The following is a 15,986-nucleotide window of genomic DNA, read 5'->3' as shown; positions in this document are numbered from 1 at the left end:
TCCTCTAATCTGCCTTTGTAAGGCCCCATCTGAAGTACTGTGTCCAAGTTGGGGGCCCCTAGTACAGGAAGGATGTGGAGCTGTCAGAGTAGAGCCACAAAGACAATCAAAGGGCTGGAGCACCTCTCCTATGAAGAAAGGTTGAAGGAGTTGCTCTGATGTAGCTTGGAGAAAAGAAGGCTCTGGGGAGACCTCACTGTGGTCTTCCAGTACTTGAAGGGAGCTTACAGGCAGGATGGGGACTGACTTTTTACATTGTCTGATAGTGATAGCACAAAGGGGAATGGCTTTAAACTGAAAGAGGGAAATTTAAGTTAGATGTTAGGGAAAAAGTCTCTACTCCGAGGGTAGTGAAGAACTTGAACAGATAGCCCAGACATGTTGTGGATGCCTTATGTTTTGGAGGCATTCCAAGCCAGGTTGGCTGGGATCCTTGGTAGCCATGACAGGGAGCTTGGAATTAGATCGTCTTTAATGTACTCTCCAACCTAAGCCATTCTATAAGTCTAATATTATTCTAGCAGAGTAGCATGAGAAGTAGAAAAGTCCTTGATTTAGTACAAGAATTGCTCAGGAACAATGGAAAATTTGAGTTATTATCATTATTCTCATCCTAAATCCAAAACAGCAGCAATACCAGCTTGTCATAGTACAGCCTCGTTCAGTGACCATGAATTCTGTGACCATGAAGGGCGAAGGGACTAGCTAGATTGGACAGGACCATCTTGATTATTAGATCATCAAGTATTGACAAACCAGGTTCTTCTGCCAAATGCTTCTCCTAGTGCCTCAATCTTCCACCCAGTTGCCTTCAACATAGTTTTAACAGTCCATTTTATAATTTGATTTTACCAGAAGCTGATGCATGGCAGGGAATATGATAAATCCCTTCAATGCCATGATTTGATGGGCTCGAGAGCACCCTCAGTAAGTTTGACGATGACACCAAGCTGAGTGGTGTGGTTGACATGTTAGGAGAAAGTGACACCATCCAGAGGGACCTCAACAAACTCAAAAGGTGAGCCCATGTGAATCTAATAAGATTCAACATAGCAAAGTGCTTTGCTCAAAGTAACCCCAAATACATTTACAGACTGGGAGAAGAACTCCTTGAGGGTAGCCCTGCAGAGAAGGACCTCGGGATCCTGGGGGAAGGAAAACTGAACATGAGTCAGCAGAGTGCTCTTGCAGCTCAGAAGGCCAGTGGTATCCTGAGCTCCATTAGAAGAGGGATGGCCAGCAGGGATAGGGAATGTCTGTCCCTCTCTACTCTGCCCTCGTGAGGCCCCATCTGGATGGAGCACTGCATCCAGGTCCGGGTCCCCCAACACAGGAAGGATGTGGAGCTGTTGGAGAGAGTCCAGAGGAGGGCCAGTAAGATGATCAGAGGGCTGGAACACCTGCCCTGCAAAGACAGGCTTAGGGAGCTGGGCTTGTTCAGCCTGGAGAAGAGAAGGCTGCGAGGAGACCTCATTGCAGCCTTCCAGTATTTAAAAGGGGATTATAAATCAATCAACTTTTTACAAGGAATCAACTTTTTACAAGGGTAGATAGTGATAGGACAAGGGGGAATGGTTTTAAGCTCAAGGAGGGCGGGTTTAAATTGGATGTCAGGGGGAAGTTCTTCACAGAGAGAGAGACGAGGTGCTGGGACCAGAGAGGCTGTGGATGCTCCATCCCTGGAGGTGTTCAAGACCAGGCTGGATGGGGCCCTGGGCAGCCTGGTCTAGTACCAGATCTGGAGGTTGGCGGCCCTGCCTATGCCAGGCAGGTTGGAACTTGATGATCCTTGAAGCCCTTCCAGTACAAGCCATTCTAAGATTCTGTGATCTTTGGTCAAAGTATTTACAAAAGAATTTTTGAAATGAGTCCCATTATCTGACTTAATTCTTTCTGGTGCACCATATATATCATCACAGGACTTGTTTCTTGAGACCTGGTATGGTGTTTTGGGCAGTAGCATGGGGTACCAGATATGTTTCAAGCCTCCACCATGGTAAGTGCATAACACATATCATCACAGGATCGTGGCAAGGTGATATAATCAACATGCCATCCCACTCCATATTTATGTTTTTACCATCACCTTTCTTCACAGAAAGGTTTCACCCTCTTGGCTTGTTTAATTGCAGCACATATCCATGTAGTCATGGATAACCTGTGCAATAACATCCGTACTTAAGTCCACCCCTTGGTCTCTAGCCCACTTATATGTTGCATCTCTTCCTTCTTGAACCAAGGTTTCATGAGCCCATCGAATTAGAAATAATTCACCCTTGTGTTGCCACTCCAAATCTATTTGAGCCCCTTCAATTTTGGCAGCTTGATCTACTGTTGGTTATTTTGTTCTTCTTCAGTAGCCCAACTCTTGGGCACATGAGCATCTATATATGATGCATCTTTACAACCCTATTCTGTATTCAGGTAGCAAAGTCTTTCCACATTTCAGCAGCCCAAATAGGCTTATTCCTTCTTTGCCAGTTGTTTAGTTCTCATTGCTGTTACCATTCCCATACAGGATTTGCCACCATCCATGAGTCAGTATAAAATAAAGCATTTGCCACCTCTCCCATTCAGCAACATCTAAGGTCAGGTTGGTCAGCCTTTACCTCCGCAAATTGGCTCAATTCTCCTTTTCTTTTGGTGGCCTCTGCAACTTGTCATGTAGGGCTCCACACAGCAGCTTTCCATCTGCCAGGTTTCCCCAAGGTATGACATGATTCCAATTGTGAACAAGGCATATTTCTTTTCATTTTCTGGCAATTCGTTGTATGATGGGGCCTCTTTAGGCCTCATTACCTCTTCTCCTGATGATGTTCCAAACTTTTTACCTTTGGGCCAATCCATGACAACTTCTAAGATTCTTGGATTCCCCATCGAAGCTTGTTGTGTAATCAATGCAATCCACTTACTCCAAGTGGCTACAGTAGCACAATGGGTGGAGGGAACTTTCCTTTAAACATCCATTTTACCACTGGAAACATACCGCAATGTATGCAGGCACCAGATAAGTGTTTCCACTAGTGCTTCTAACCTTTTATGTATGTATACAGCTCCATGGAGCAGAGTGGAAGACTTGATAAGGTCTAGTACATTCTAAGTACTAAGATGATGAATATGATGGAATGTAATCTCTTGAAGAACAGTTTTACAAGAGAAAGAAAGTACATTTTGTCTCTTTATAACAACAAGTTGACACAGTGCCAAAAACAAAAAAAATTTGTGCAGCTGGCAGTTCACCTAGAAATCAAGGATTGTAAACAAGATAAGCTTTCTAACAAAGCTCTCTGAGAGTTAGAGCTGAGAGAGTTTTGCATTAGAAGTTTGTTTTTCAAGCCAGTGCACCAAAAATGTCACAGTTAGGCCCAGTTCAGCCTAGTTCCATGACCGAAGTGGCAAAGGGACCCATGGACCCATACTCCAGGAAAGGGGAAGGGAGAAGACAGGGAGATGGGCCCAGATGAGGAAAACAGCAATAACAAGCTAAGGAAAAACTAATTTACTAAATATGATAGCGGAATGAAAGATAATACAATATAATATAATGTAATTGGAATTCATGCTAATAAATCAAATAAAATGAGAAAGAGTGTCCAAAACTGTAGGCCTTACTCTAATGTTGTAGGCAATACTGCCAGGGAGCACACCAAGAAAAGCAGGCAGAAAAAGAGAAACAGCCTCATGACTCCCAGTCAGTTTCATCTTTCCCTCTGAACGGAAAATGGAAATGGAATAATGAAGTCTTCTGGGAGCTGTAGTTCATTCTTCTCTTCTGAGACCAGGTACCTGGAACTATTGATGGATATCCACGGAACTGCAGCATTAACTCTTTAACGCATAGTATGTTACATGATGTTATGATGTAGAAGACTGATCCAAAATTATAAAACAACAACACAGCTCCAGTGAAGAAAACTGACTTTATCCCAGCCAAAACAAGGACATCACGAAGGATCAAATCTTGCTTTGTACTTCAGCAATTGTTTAAGACAGCTAGATTCAGCTACTTTAAGACAGTGTTGTTTTATTTGTATTTTCTCCACCTATAAAAGGGGAAGAACTTTCTTGGCTCATAGCACATAGAACACATGCAGGGTTTACACAACCAATTAGCTGCTTTTGCAGCAATCATTTAGGAGTTCTTCAGCTGAGCTCCAAAGTCAACAAGTCTCTTCTGTAAAAGGAAGACAAGGGCATGTATGTAATTCACTTAAAAATGCCCTCAGTTCTGGCAGATTCTTGAGGATAAAATACCAACAGTTAAATTTATCTGATAAATTTTCAAAATGATTTTGTCATATACTGGAACATTGAATTGATGGCAAAATATTTCCATTGCTACAGCAGTACAAGTATTTTTTATCGGATTATTTAGGATAAAAAAAATAAGAACATCTTTTTTCCAAATATGACTAGCAATTATCTAGAGCTTCATGGCTTACACAAAAATACAGCATTTTAATTTTCTGTGTTATTAATTGATTGATGTTTAACTGAATCATCTATATCAAGCCTTCAATTTCTGCAAAAAGACTGACATTTAGAGTGCAAGTAGGACTTGTGCTATTGAATTTGAGCCATGAACTCAACTAAATTCTTCCAGACTTGCTTCTTGTACCATTTAGGGGATTCCTGCAGTGAGCAAGAAGGGGATATATGTCAAAGTGTCCAGAAGAGACAGAAAAGATTTTTGGTCAAAGGTATATCAAGCACTATGACAAATTTCTAGTTATACATGCAGAAATTCCAACTACTCATGATTAAGAGCATTCTGGAAAACAAAGAAGCCTTTTGGTTTCTAGGAATGCTTTACTCTCTAGAATTGATAATGTTGCATTTGCATACACTATATGTATTGGGAAAAGACAGATACACAATATTCTTCCTTCTTTCAGGGTTATGGCTTATCCTTCTGGACAACTTACAAGGTTGTACTGTTTTATGACACAGACTGTTTTCCCATATGTTTCTATGCATACAAATCAAGAGGCTTTTAAATATAAACAAATGAGAATTCCATGAACTTCCTTAACATTGTTCTCCAGTTGCTGAAACTTCTGTTTCTGAAGTTTAACTAAAATTTTTATAGATGGGGATAATACAGAACTGGGAGCATTCCATACAGCATTTATCCATTTAATAATTGAAGTGTCTACTGATTCATCTCTGATTCAGCAGAGATAATCCACCCACTTCTTTATGAGTCATAAGCTAGATAACCAATGTGATTAAATGAAGAAAATAATAACAATAGGAGTGCTTTTAAAATGCGTTCCAATTTAGGATTTCTTAACATAGTTTGCCTCACGGGGATGTTGTTAATCACTATCACTGATACAGAAAGCTATTACTTGCTAAAGCTACTCTAGAGCTACGTGTTATTTATATCTTTGAGCATGGGAAAGAACCCTTTGCTGAAACATGTTCCATGTGATCTGTTAATATGAAGTTCTTTCAATCCATCTTCAAGCTCCCATCTCAGAATAAACTGCTAAAGCATCAAATATAAATATATAATTTAAAAGCTGCTATATTTCATGTATTGCCCGCATTATGATACTATTTCTTGCCCTGTGGATAATGTGGAAGAGCCTGAGCCTTCAAATTCATTATTCTTCTCCTTTTAGAATTACCACAGTCCTCAAAACTTCTCATGCCTACAGTACCTCTCTCTTCTTGGTTGAGACAATGAGCTCAAGGAAGGACTGATCTTCAGCCCAGGAGTCAATCTCAGTGAGATCATAGAGCACAGTGGTCAAGGGGCCAAAGGACCAGAGATTATGCTTTCGCCTCTGCATGAGGTATTGAAACATCTGAGGAGAAAAGAAGAGAATCAAGGATCATAGAAGCCTTCCAGTAAATATTTGTTCTCATTGCAAATACACTGAAATTGTTAAAATTCTGCATTACAAAATATTTTCCTTTTACTTAGCTGTGGTTCTCACATCTCTCTATTCCAACAGCTTAAGAATGGGAAGAACTTTTTTCCTGATCCATCTGATTATCTGTTCGTGCTTGAAGTAAAGTATAAATCTGGGTTGCTGAGAGGAGAACCCAACCTACGCACCCACCAGCAGCTACAACAGCAGCCCTTATTTCATCTTTATAAATGTGAAATTGATTGTTCAAGAGTGGACTGCTGTTTTTATTTTGTTTGTTTGTTTGTTTGAAGGCATTAAGGTTTCATCCAAAGGCTGCCAAGATAGGAAACCTGGCATAATAAAGAACCAGTTTTCTTATCCTGTGTGTCAGAAATGCCGGCATTGACTCAATAGGCCTCGTTTCAGATGTTGATGTATTTGAGCTTGAAGAGAAATACCCACCAATGTTCAGTGTTTTTATGCTTAAGCTTGTGTGAAAGGAAATACAGAATTTTTACATGGTGCTTGTTAAAATATTAGTAAGTAAAGTGTTGCTTTATTCTCCCAGACATAGCAAAAGTAAGCACAGCAGTGTCTGGCAGGCCTAAGAGTCCTATTTTGCTTTTGCAGCCACACACAGAGATTCCACTGAAATAAGACGGACTGCTTGAAGTTATGTCAGATCTGAAACTGAGGAGAAAATGTTGTGTTTGTATGTTTTGGAAGCAAATATGTAGGTCACCCTTAACACTAGTCATACTGTTGAACTTGTTTGAAGCAGTCATGTCTCCATACAAAAGATTTTATGTGGATATGTTGATTAGGGAAAAAAATCCTTTTATACTTTTCTATACATTATCAGGAAAGAGGTATGGAAAAGGAAATCATATTGTCCTTTGTGAATCTGCAGAAGAAATGCTAACCATCTCTGCCTTTTTATTAAAGCAAAGGATGAGAATTTATATTGAGATCTTACATAAAAATAAATGTCTGCAGATATCTGGAGAACTTCCCCGTGTATCATGTTTATGGAAATGAAATAGATAATAGAAACAACTTCTGTCAGGCTTGGGGTGGATCTTTCTGCTAATAACTGGTTAACTGAAAAGCTTCAAAAATTGGATCAAAAGATCTATTCTTTAAGCATGAGTTTTTCTCACTAAGATAAGGAAATTTCTTATACAGGCTTTTGAGTCTTATACGAGACTTCAACCCACTAAGAGTGCGTACAAACTCCCTTGTTTAGGATGATGTTATTTCAAGTTCTCTGTTTCTGAATAAAGTACTTAATATGGAGGCAACAGTGTCACAAATAAACTTACCACAGTGTTGCCCTCAACTCCAGCCAGTTTGAATGGAGTAAGTCCTTCATTGTTAGGAATTAATTCAAGTGATCTTGGTCCCTCTTTGCTCTGGTCATAGGAAAGTATCAGGCTGTACATGTGGCAGGCAAATGTCTTATTAGGCTGGAGAACTAAGATGTGAAGGATGGTGTTACCTGTTAAATAATCAGAACGGGTAAAAAAATAGGTTACTCTGAAAATAATGACTCCTACTTATTTCCACGAAAACTACTGGTGCAAAGAGAACAATAATAGAAAAAATTATCAGTTACAGAATGCTATTCTTCAGCATAGTCACCACCATTAGCCGTGCATTTTCATGAGCAGTGAAGAAAAGCCTGTATGCCATGCTCATAAAAATCCGCATCAGCAGAGGTAACCCGCTATTGCTCCTGCCACACCTATAAAACACCACCCACAACTTCACTGTGCTCACATCCACTGTTCAGTCTCCACTGTTTGGTTTAACAAGCATCAGTGAATGTCAATGGGTACATTTTTTTTCTTCATGGAGGAATTCAGTGGTGCACTTTTCCTTCATGTGAACCTCCTTGTCAGAAATCTTTTTGTCAGACTGCTCCTCTGCTGCCATCTGTCACACGGCAACAAAATGAAATGGAATATTGGTAGGAAGGTTCAACTTTTTCTGCCATACCACCAACATCTGCTCCTGATTTCATGGCTCAACATCATGAAGTAAGAGACATTACTTTTGGAGCAGTCCTTTCATATTGAATAACAATTTTGTGGAAAGACTGGCAATTGCCTGATGCCATTAATAATGGCTTTCATTTTCCTCATATCCGTCATTTCAACTGTGTTTTTAGTGAGAGAAAAATATGTAAGTACACAGATCATGGAATCATACTATGGCTTGGTTTGGAAGGGACTTCAAGAATCATAGAGTTCCAACCCTCTGCCATGGGCAGGGTTGCTACCCTCCAGGTCCAGTTACCCAGGACCTCATCTAACCTGGGCTTGAACACCTCTCTGGGCAGCTTGTATCAGTCACTCACCACCCTCTCAGTGAAAAACTTTTCACTAACTAACATCTAACCTAAATCTCCCCTGCTTTAGTTCAAAACCATTCACCTTGTCCTATCACTAACTACTGCTGTAAAAAGTTGATTTCCTTCCTGTTTATAATATCCCTTTAAATACAGGAAGACTGCAACAATGTCTCTCCAGAGCATTCTTTCTCTACACTGAACAAGTTGATGGAGTCTGGTTTAAAATGTTCAATGTATGCAATTCACTAGGCACGTACCCAGGTAATCCTGAGCTCTAATGTCAGCTCCATTTTCAATGAGCAACTGTACAATCTCCTCATTTCCCACACAGGCAGCAAATGACAAAACATGTTCTCCTGCAAAGAAGGGGATGGAGGAAACAATATTAAGTCCCTAGCATGTGAGTGAGGCTGAAGTATGGTGAGGGGAAATGATCCATGTCACAAAGCTAAAAAAGGAATCTGTAAAAGTAACCTGTGAGATTTCTGGCCCACTGCTCATCATACTCAGAAAGGACAAAAAGACTGTAGAAATTAATATTATATTTTTTATGTAATATATAATGTTTGTATATATGCACATATGTAAAACGTATTCAATTAATATATTTTTATTAATGTAGTATTTACACACTTAGATGAAGCTTTACTGTGAGACAGAAGTGTGTGAATGATGACCCTTGAAGACAGAAGCCTTTACTTATGCAGTTTAGATGGGAACTGAAACATGCCTCCCTCATCACTCTTTTGGTTGCTTCTCATAGCAACAAGGAGAGAAGAAAAGAGAAGGATGTACCAAAATAGAGAAGGTTCTGGGAGCTGCGCCTGAAGAAGTGCCCAGTGGCCTGTGCTGTGCAGATATTGGCCCCTCTCTTGAGCAAAGCCTTCACCAAAGTGATATTCTGGTTCACTGCTGCAATGTGGAGAGCTGTCTGCCCTGTAAAACACAGATATAAAACCTTGTCCTCTAAGAGGGTAACTTCAGGCTGATCAGCAGCCTGCAGTTCACACTTAACACATGTTAAATACCAGTTTTGGGAAATTGTATCCATAGGACTAATATGATTTAGCTTTCAGGTTATTGCTGTGGACTAGAGACTAGTGGTCTTGTTCTACTTAAGTCTTTTCATGAATTCATGGAAAAAGATTTTACAATCTGCTAACTAAATCAGCAGGATGCACTTTCTGCATGTTGGGGTTTTTGTTCGTTTGGAGAGATGGGTTATTTTGTAGGTAGGAATCAGTCTGAAAGGACTTCATTGGACATGAAGAGTGCATCAAAACCAAGTTCCCAAACTTCCTCTAATCCCTCAAACTAGATACTAGAAGTTTTAAAACCCCTTCATTACTATTATAGTGGTTTTATACTCTCTCAGATAGTTCTGGGCAGTGAATCAGAATTACTTAAGAAACTCTAGCTTTTAAAAAAATTGCTCTGATTCAAAACTCAGTAACAGCAATTAGGATTGTTTTTAATCCCTATTACTTGCCAGCAAAAGAACTGCTTTTGTCACACAATTTGGTTTGTCTATGGCAGAAAGCAAAGCTGTACACATCGTTGCATTCCCACTATAGTGAACAGACCCACCCGTAGTTAGGGGTTTGTGAGTTATGTATTTGCATTTGCATACTTGCACAAGCTAGTTTTAATATAAAGCCACCTTCCACAAAGAGTCAGAAGCTATTTGTATATTGCTTTTGCAGTGTAACAAAATTTAGTAATTCAGTAACATATTGAACCAGAAACAGTATATTCCAGTTTCCTTGTACAACAGTTCCTTGTACAACAGTTATAACCTTCTCTCTCCACTTGAAGAGAAACCTCTCCATCCTCATTCTTTGAGATGTTACCTTCATAGAGTTCTGATGTCATCCTCTCATTGACAAGCTCTGGAGCTGCTTCCATCAGAGCCAGTGCAGCCTCCACATTATCATACAAGGCAGCTACATGGAGGGCAGTCTCTCCTACTGCACCTAGAAACAGTAAAGTAAGTATGTGAGTAATCTAGCCATTCAGCAACATGGAATAAAAGCAGACATAGATTTATTGGGGTGGAGGGTTATGGGTATGCCCAGTTTGAGTATTGCCAAGTGCCACTTTGTCATACAATGTGGTGACTGTCACATAACTGCACTGTATCTATCTTTCACTCCACCAAAACCCAAATGCTGAACAGAAACTGCAGGTGTTTGTGAGTGCCGTGGACTGAAATGAGTAGACAATCCTTCCACTGCCCAACTACCTCTGTAAATCACATCCTTTAGTCCCTCTGTAAAAATAGCCTGTTCAAGTTGTAAACCTCCGATCATTACCAACTGTTTAGGACTTGAGTTAGAGAACTCATTTCATTGCAAAGCTGCTGACATAGATTTAAGTCATTTGATTCTGCCAGTGAGAATGTTGCAGTAAACTAGCTTAAATACTACTATACTCATTTTTTCGGGTTCTTGTTTTTCCCCCAAAAACAATTCAGAGAAAATAATGAGTTACCTCTCTGATAAATATCACATGTTCCATCTGTGAGAAGTTTCATAATGACTGGGATGTTGTTCTCCTTGGCAGCCTGAAGGAGTGGGGACTCACAGATCCTGCAATGAAGTAAAAGTGTCTTCTAAGGAAGGTAGACAAATATATGGCACTTCTTTCCAGAATATTTATTGAGACAATATGAATGATACATTTTTTCCTTAAAGACCAGTAATGCACATTTATCAACTGAGGTGTTTTTAAAGGAAAGGAGTGGCAGGGGAGGGGAAGGGAGAGGTTTATACATATGTGTGTGGTTTATATATATGGTCTATATTTTGAGGCTCAGAAGACAGAAAATGATACAAACAAGAATTCACTGTTATGTCTTAACAAGGCTTCATATGGTAAAATAATGTGATATGAAACACAGTAGCTTCTCATAGAAAGTTATGAGGAAAACTGAATATCTTAGCTATGCTATTTTTATCTCCGATGCTGAGAAAATTGAGGAAACTAATGAGAGCTGAAATATATTCCTGTTCTAGGAAAGAGCATGCCATTAGACAAGTTTCAGACCAAATAATTCACTTATATTTGGAGAATACCCATGGTTCTTCCACCAGACTCTATGTTATTTTAGTAGACCCTTTGGATTTGATTAAGAATTTACAAGCACAGTCACCACACTTCACCCCAGCAAGGCCTGCTGACACAAACAGCAGACTGAGAGAGGTGAGCCTTCTTCCCTATTCAGCACTGGTGAGGCAATATCTGGAGTCCTGTGCCCAGTTCTGGTCTCCTCATTAAGGAAAACATACTGGAGTGAGTTCAGAAAAGAATGATGAAGATGATTAAGGGACTAAAGCATCTTTCACATGAGGAAAGACTCAGAGAGCTGGAACTGTTTAGAGCAGAGGAGACTCAAGGGAAATATCATCAAAATATGCATATATCTCAATGCAGAGTACAAAGAGGATGGAGCCAGGCTGTTTTTGGTGGTATCAGTGACAGGACAAGAGACAATGGGCACAAACTGAAACATAGAAGGCTTTGTTTGTACATCAGGAAGTACTTCTTTACTGTGAAGGAAACAAGAGTGCTGGCATAGATGGTCAACAGAGGTTGTGAAATCTCCATCCTTGGTGATAATTAGAAGTTATCTGGACATGGTCCTGAGCAACCTGCTGTAACTGACCCTGCTTGAGCAAGGGTACTGGAACCAGGTGACCTCCAGAGGTCCCTTCCAACCTCAAATTTTCTTTGAGTCTATGGTATCCTAGACAGTAGTTCTGATCATAGGATAACTGACTCTTGTAATTTAGTGTGGCCCTTGCAATATTGAAGAATTCTTCAGCTTCTGTCCGACATGATAGTTTCTACAAGCTACCTATCTTCAATTGCTGGTGTATAAACGGCAAAACATTACTCATTTAAACTGAAAACCACATCTGCAGGGGCTGCTCCAAAAGTAATGCCACCTATGATTCTACAGTTCTATTTTATCATGTTGGCCCATGAAATCAGGAGCAGATGTTGGTGGTATGGCAGAACAGGTTGAACATTCCTACAAATATTCCACTACATTTTGTTACTGTGCGACAGATGGCAGCAAAGGAGCAGTCTGGCAAAAAGGTGTCTGACATGGAAGTGCAAAGGTGTGCCATTGAATTCCTCCATGAAGAAAAAAATTGCACCCATTCACATTCATTGATGCTTACTAAGCCGAATAGTGGAGACTGAACAGTGGATGTGAGCACAGTGAGGTGCATTTCAGCAGTGGTGACAGTATCAGTGGGTCACCTCTGCAGGTGCAGATTTTTATGAGAGTGGCAAGCAGGCTTTTGTTCATTGCTGGCAAAAATGTATAGCTAATGGTGGTGACTCTTGGAAGAAATGTTTTGTAGCTAAGAATTTGCTTTATCAGATAATGTTATTATTATGTTATTTGTATCTGTGGTAGTTTTCACAGAAATAAATACGAAGCATTGTTTTCAGAGTGATCCATGTATATTTCTTGCTTTAAATTGCTCTTTTAAATGCAACACTATGAAATCTTGAGGGGGAAAAAAAAGAAAAGAAAGAAAAAGAAAAACACCTTTTACATGCAGTTATACCTGAATTTAATCCAGTTGAAATGTGTGAGCTCTGCATAGTTTTACACCAGAAGGATAATGATATAGCTGGGAAAACTTTAGGGGAAAAAGCAAAACAACCATGCACACAGGCTACATAGCATAAAAGCATAAATGAATGTTATATTTCTCATTCAGTAAAAGGAACATTTCCTATTACCAACAGCACCCCCTTGTCTAAGTCAGTAGGAATTGGTCTAGAAAAACTCTAAAGAACAGAAGAGAAGTAGGAATTAATGATATAAAGAACAAAACTGAACAAATCAAGGAGCCCTTCTGGCACATTTTTTGCATCCTTCAAACTCTTAGCCTTGCTGCTCTGAGAAATATTTCTTTTCATCTGGCAGTTACATCAGTTGTTAATTACATGACTTGATGTGAATACTGCATCCAGGATCAGACAAAGAATAAAATAAAGAGGTACTCTGAGAAAATGTTCTAACATTCATCATCAGTAAAGCAAGCTTGCTACCTCTACCAGTATTTTGGCTGAGGAAGACTAGTTTTCCTACAGAATGTAACTTTCTGAGACAGAAAGTGGGAAGGAGGCAGGATTTCAATAGTATAAACAATGCTGCAATTAATTTGTTGATGCTTTACTGGGTAGGCTTTTATCTGAAGGCATCTTCAGTGACCTCAGAGAGGAGGAAGGATTGGGCAAGAGATAATGTGGGAGAACACAAACACAATACTATTCTCAAAAAACTCTCCAAAGTTCATGTAAATGACTAATTAAATTAGAAGCCTACTAATTAGCCACCTAACAAATACTGTACTCAGCTTGCAGAAACAGAGGGCAAAATTGTCAAATGTATGTAATCACTGTAGAGATTACTTGTCTCAGAGAGATGGGGGATCCCAAGCCAAATAGCAAGCTGCTGAAGAACCCAGACTTGTTGGCAAATATCACAGCAAACTTCCTCTTATGCCCCAAAGACCCATGACTTAGATGTTTATACCATACACTTTTACTCTCATTTAATTTTCTGGCCCCTAATTGAGGAAACTTCTTATTCTCATTTAAAACATACCATTGAGTCAACTCATTTTTAATACATTACCACAATGTGCTGAGAATATATGAGTATATAAGACTAGACAAATTCACTAGTATATATGAAAAGTCACACAAATCTAGAACCTTCAGTTATGCATATCTATTTTCTTTATGCCGTTAAGCATAGCATGAATTTTTGCATGTTACAACTCTATGTTGTGTTTCAAAGCAGCAACAAAATAAATGTTAGCAGTTTCTTAACAGAGATTGCTACAGCACATGCTTAGTTTCCATAAAGTATCATTACACCACTGGGCAGAGGTGTATTTCAGAGAATGATTCAGCAAAGAGACATATTCAGACGCCCTGAAAAGGTAAGTCAGAACACCCAAATTAAGCTGCTGTTCTAAATTATTGTCTTCTTCAATTACAAGATCAACTGACACCAAGCTCCTAGTTTACCCATTGACTAGGTATGTAACACTAGGCAGTGCTGATGTTGCCTTATACTGTTCAGAATAAGCACAGCTACATAGCTAAACAGTAAGTACTTCTGATAGGCAGCACTGAAACAGGTTGTCCAGAGAAGTTGTGGGTGGATGCCCTATCCATGGAGGTGATGAAGGTCAGGCAGAATGGAGCTTTGAGCAACCTAATATAGTGGAAGATGTCCCGGCCCATGGAGGTGTGGGAGAGTGAAAGGATGTGTGAAACTAGATGATGTTTCCTTTCCAAACCAAAACGATTTATGATTACTGTAATTCAATTTTCTTTATAGATGATTCCATTATATGCTCAGGAAGCTGTAAGTTGTTTTTCAATACAGGTAAAGACAAAATCAGAAACACCCAAAAATCCATTGTGAAACAAATGCAAGGTAGAATGTAGGTCAGATGCTGACTGAGGGAGTCATGTAAAACAGTTTGAAACAAGATTAAGGATTTCACAAACACTCACTACTGGTAACATGTACACTTTTGGATTTAGGCCTTCCTAATCACTTCTTTTGCAGTCCATCCTGCTCATTGCATTTAAGAGAATATAAAGAACGCAAGAACTCCATAAGTCTTAACTGTGTTACAAAAACAGGAATTACGATTAATAGGGTTCTTCAAGGCACATTAGGTACGAGCAGATGATCTGAGACATCCAGCCTGGCTTTACAAAGGGAAGGTCATGCCTGATCAATGTGGTGTCCTTCTATGATGGAGCGGCAACATTGGTGGACAAAGGGAATGCAACTGATGTCATGTACCTAGATTTGTGCAAGGTATCTGACATGGTTGCCCAACACATCCTTATCTCTAAATTGGAGAGATATAGATTTGAAGGATGGACTATTCAATGGATAAGGAGTAGGATGGAAGGCCATAGATAGAGTTGTGTTGAATGACAATATGTCCAGGTGGAGGCCAGTGACAAGCGATGTCCCCCAGGGGTCTGTCTATGGACCGGTGCTCTTCACCAATGACATCAACGATGGCCTTCACTGCGCCCTCAGTATGTTCGGTGATGACACCAAGCTGAGTGGTGTGGTTGACATGTTAGAAGGAAGTGACACCATCCAGAGGGACCTCAACAAAATCAAAAGGTGAGCCCATGTGAATCTAATAAGATTCAACATAGCAAAGTGCAAGGTTTTGCACTTTGCTCAAAGTAACCCCAAATACATTTACAGACTGGGAGAAGAACTCCTTGAGGGTAGCCCTGCAGAGAAGGACCTCGGGATCCTGGGGGAAGGAAAACTGAACATGAGTCAGCAGAGTGCTCTTGCAGCTCAGAAGGCCAGTGGTATCCTGAGCTCCATTAGAAGAGGGATGGCCAGCAGGGATAGGGAATGTCTGTCCCTCTCTACTCTGCCCTCGTGAGGCCCCATCTGGATGGAGCACTGTGTTCAGGTCTGGGTCCCCCAACACAGGAAGGATGTGGAGCTGTTGGAGAGAGTCCAGAGGAGGGCCAGTAAGATGATCAGAGGGCTGGAACACCTGCCCTGCAAAGACAGGCTTAGGGAGCTGGGCTTGTTCAGCCTGGAGAAGAGAAGGCTGCGAGGAGACCTCATTGCAGCCTTCCAGTATTTAAAAGGGGATTATAAATCAATCAACTTTTTACAAGGAATCAACTTTTTACAAGGGTAGATAGTGATAGGACAAGGGGGAATGGTTTTAAGCTCAAGG

The 15,986-nt window shown here is 40.1% G+C and overlaps 1 protein-coding gene across 1 annotated transcript in view; it reads right to left on the bottom strand.

Moving 5' to 3' along the window:
- The window catches only part of LOC104913080 (transient receptor potential cation channel subfamily V member 6-like), a 33,928-nt gene that overhangs the window by 13,293 nt on the left and 4,649 nt on the right, over positions 1–15,986 (bottom strand). Inside the window, exons 2-7 of the mRNA XM_085236005.1 lie at positions 10,705–10,802; positions 10,065–10,187; positions 9,010–9,150; positions 8,472–8,570; positions 7,184–7,359; positions 5,667–5,813 (exon numbers count right to left, since the gene is read on the bottom strand). Of these exons, the coding sequence (XP_085092131.1) occupies positions 5,667–5,813; positions 7,184–7,359; positions 8,472–8,570; positions 9,010–9,150; positions 10,065–10,187; positions 10,705–10,802 (784 nt within the window). The remainder of the gene's footprint in view (positions 1–5,666; positions 5,814–7,183; positions 7,360–8,471; positions 8,571–9,009; positions 9,151–10,064; positions 10,188–10,704; positions 10,803–15,986) is intronic.

This window comes from Meleagris gallopavo, chromosome 1 (assembly GCF_905368555.1).
Source record: "Meleagris gallopavo chromosome 1, MGAL_WU_HG_1.1, whole genome shotgun sequence".
Taxonomy (NCBI): Eukaryota; Metazoa; Chordata; class Aves; order Galliformes; family Phasianidae; genus Meleagris; species Meleagris gallopavo.
The sequence above is the reverse complement of the archived record's forward strand: the minus strand, read 5'-3'. Positions and strand labels throughout refer to the sequence as shown.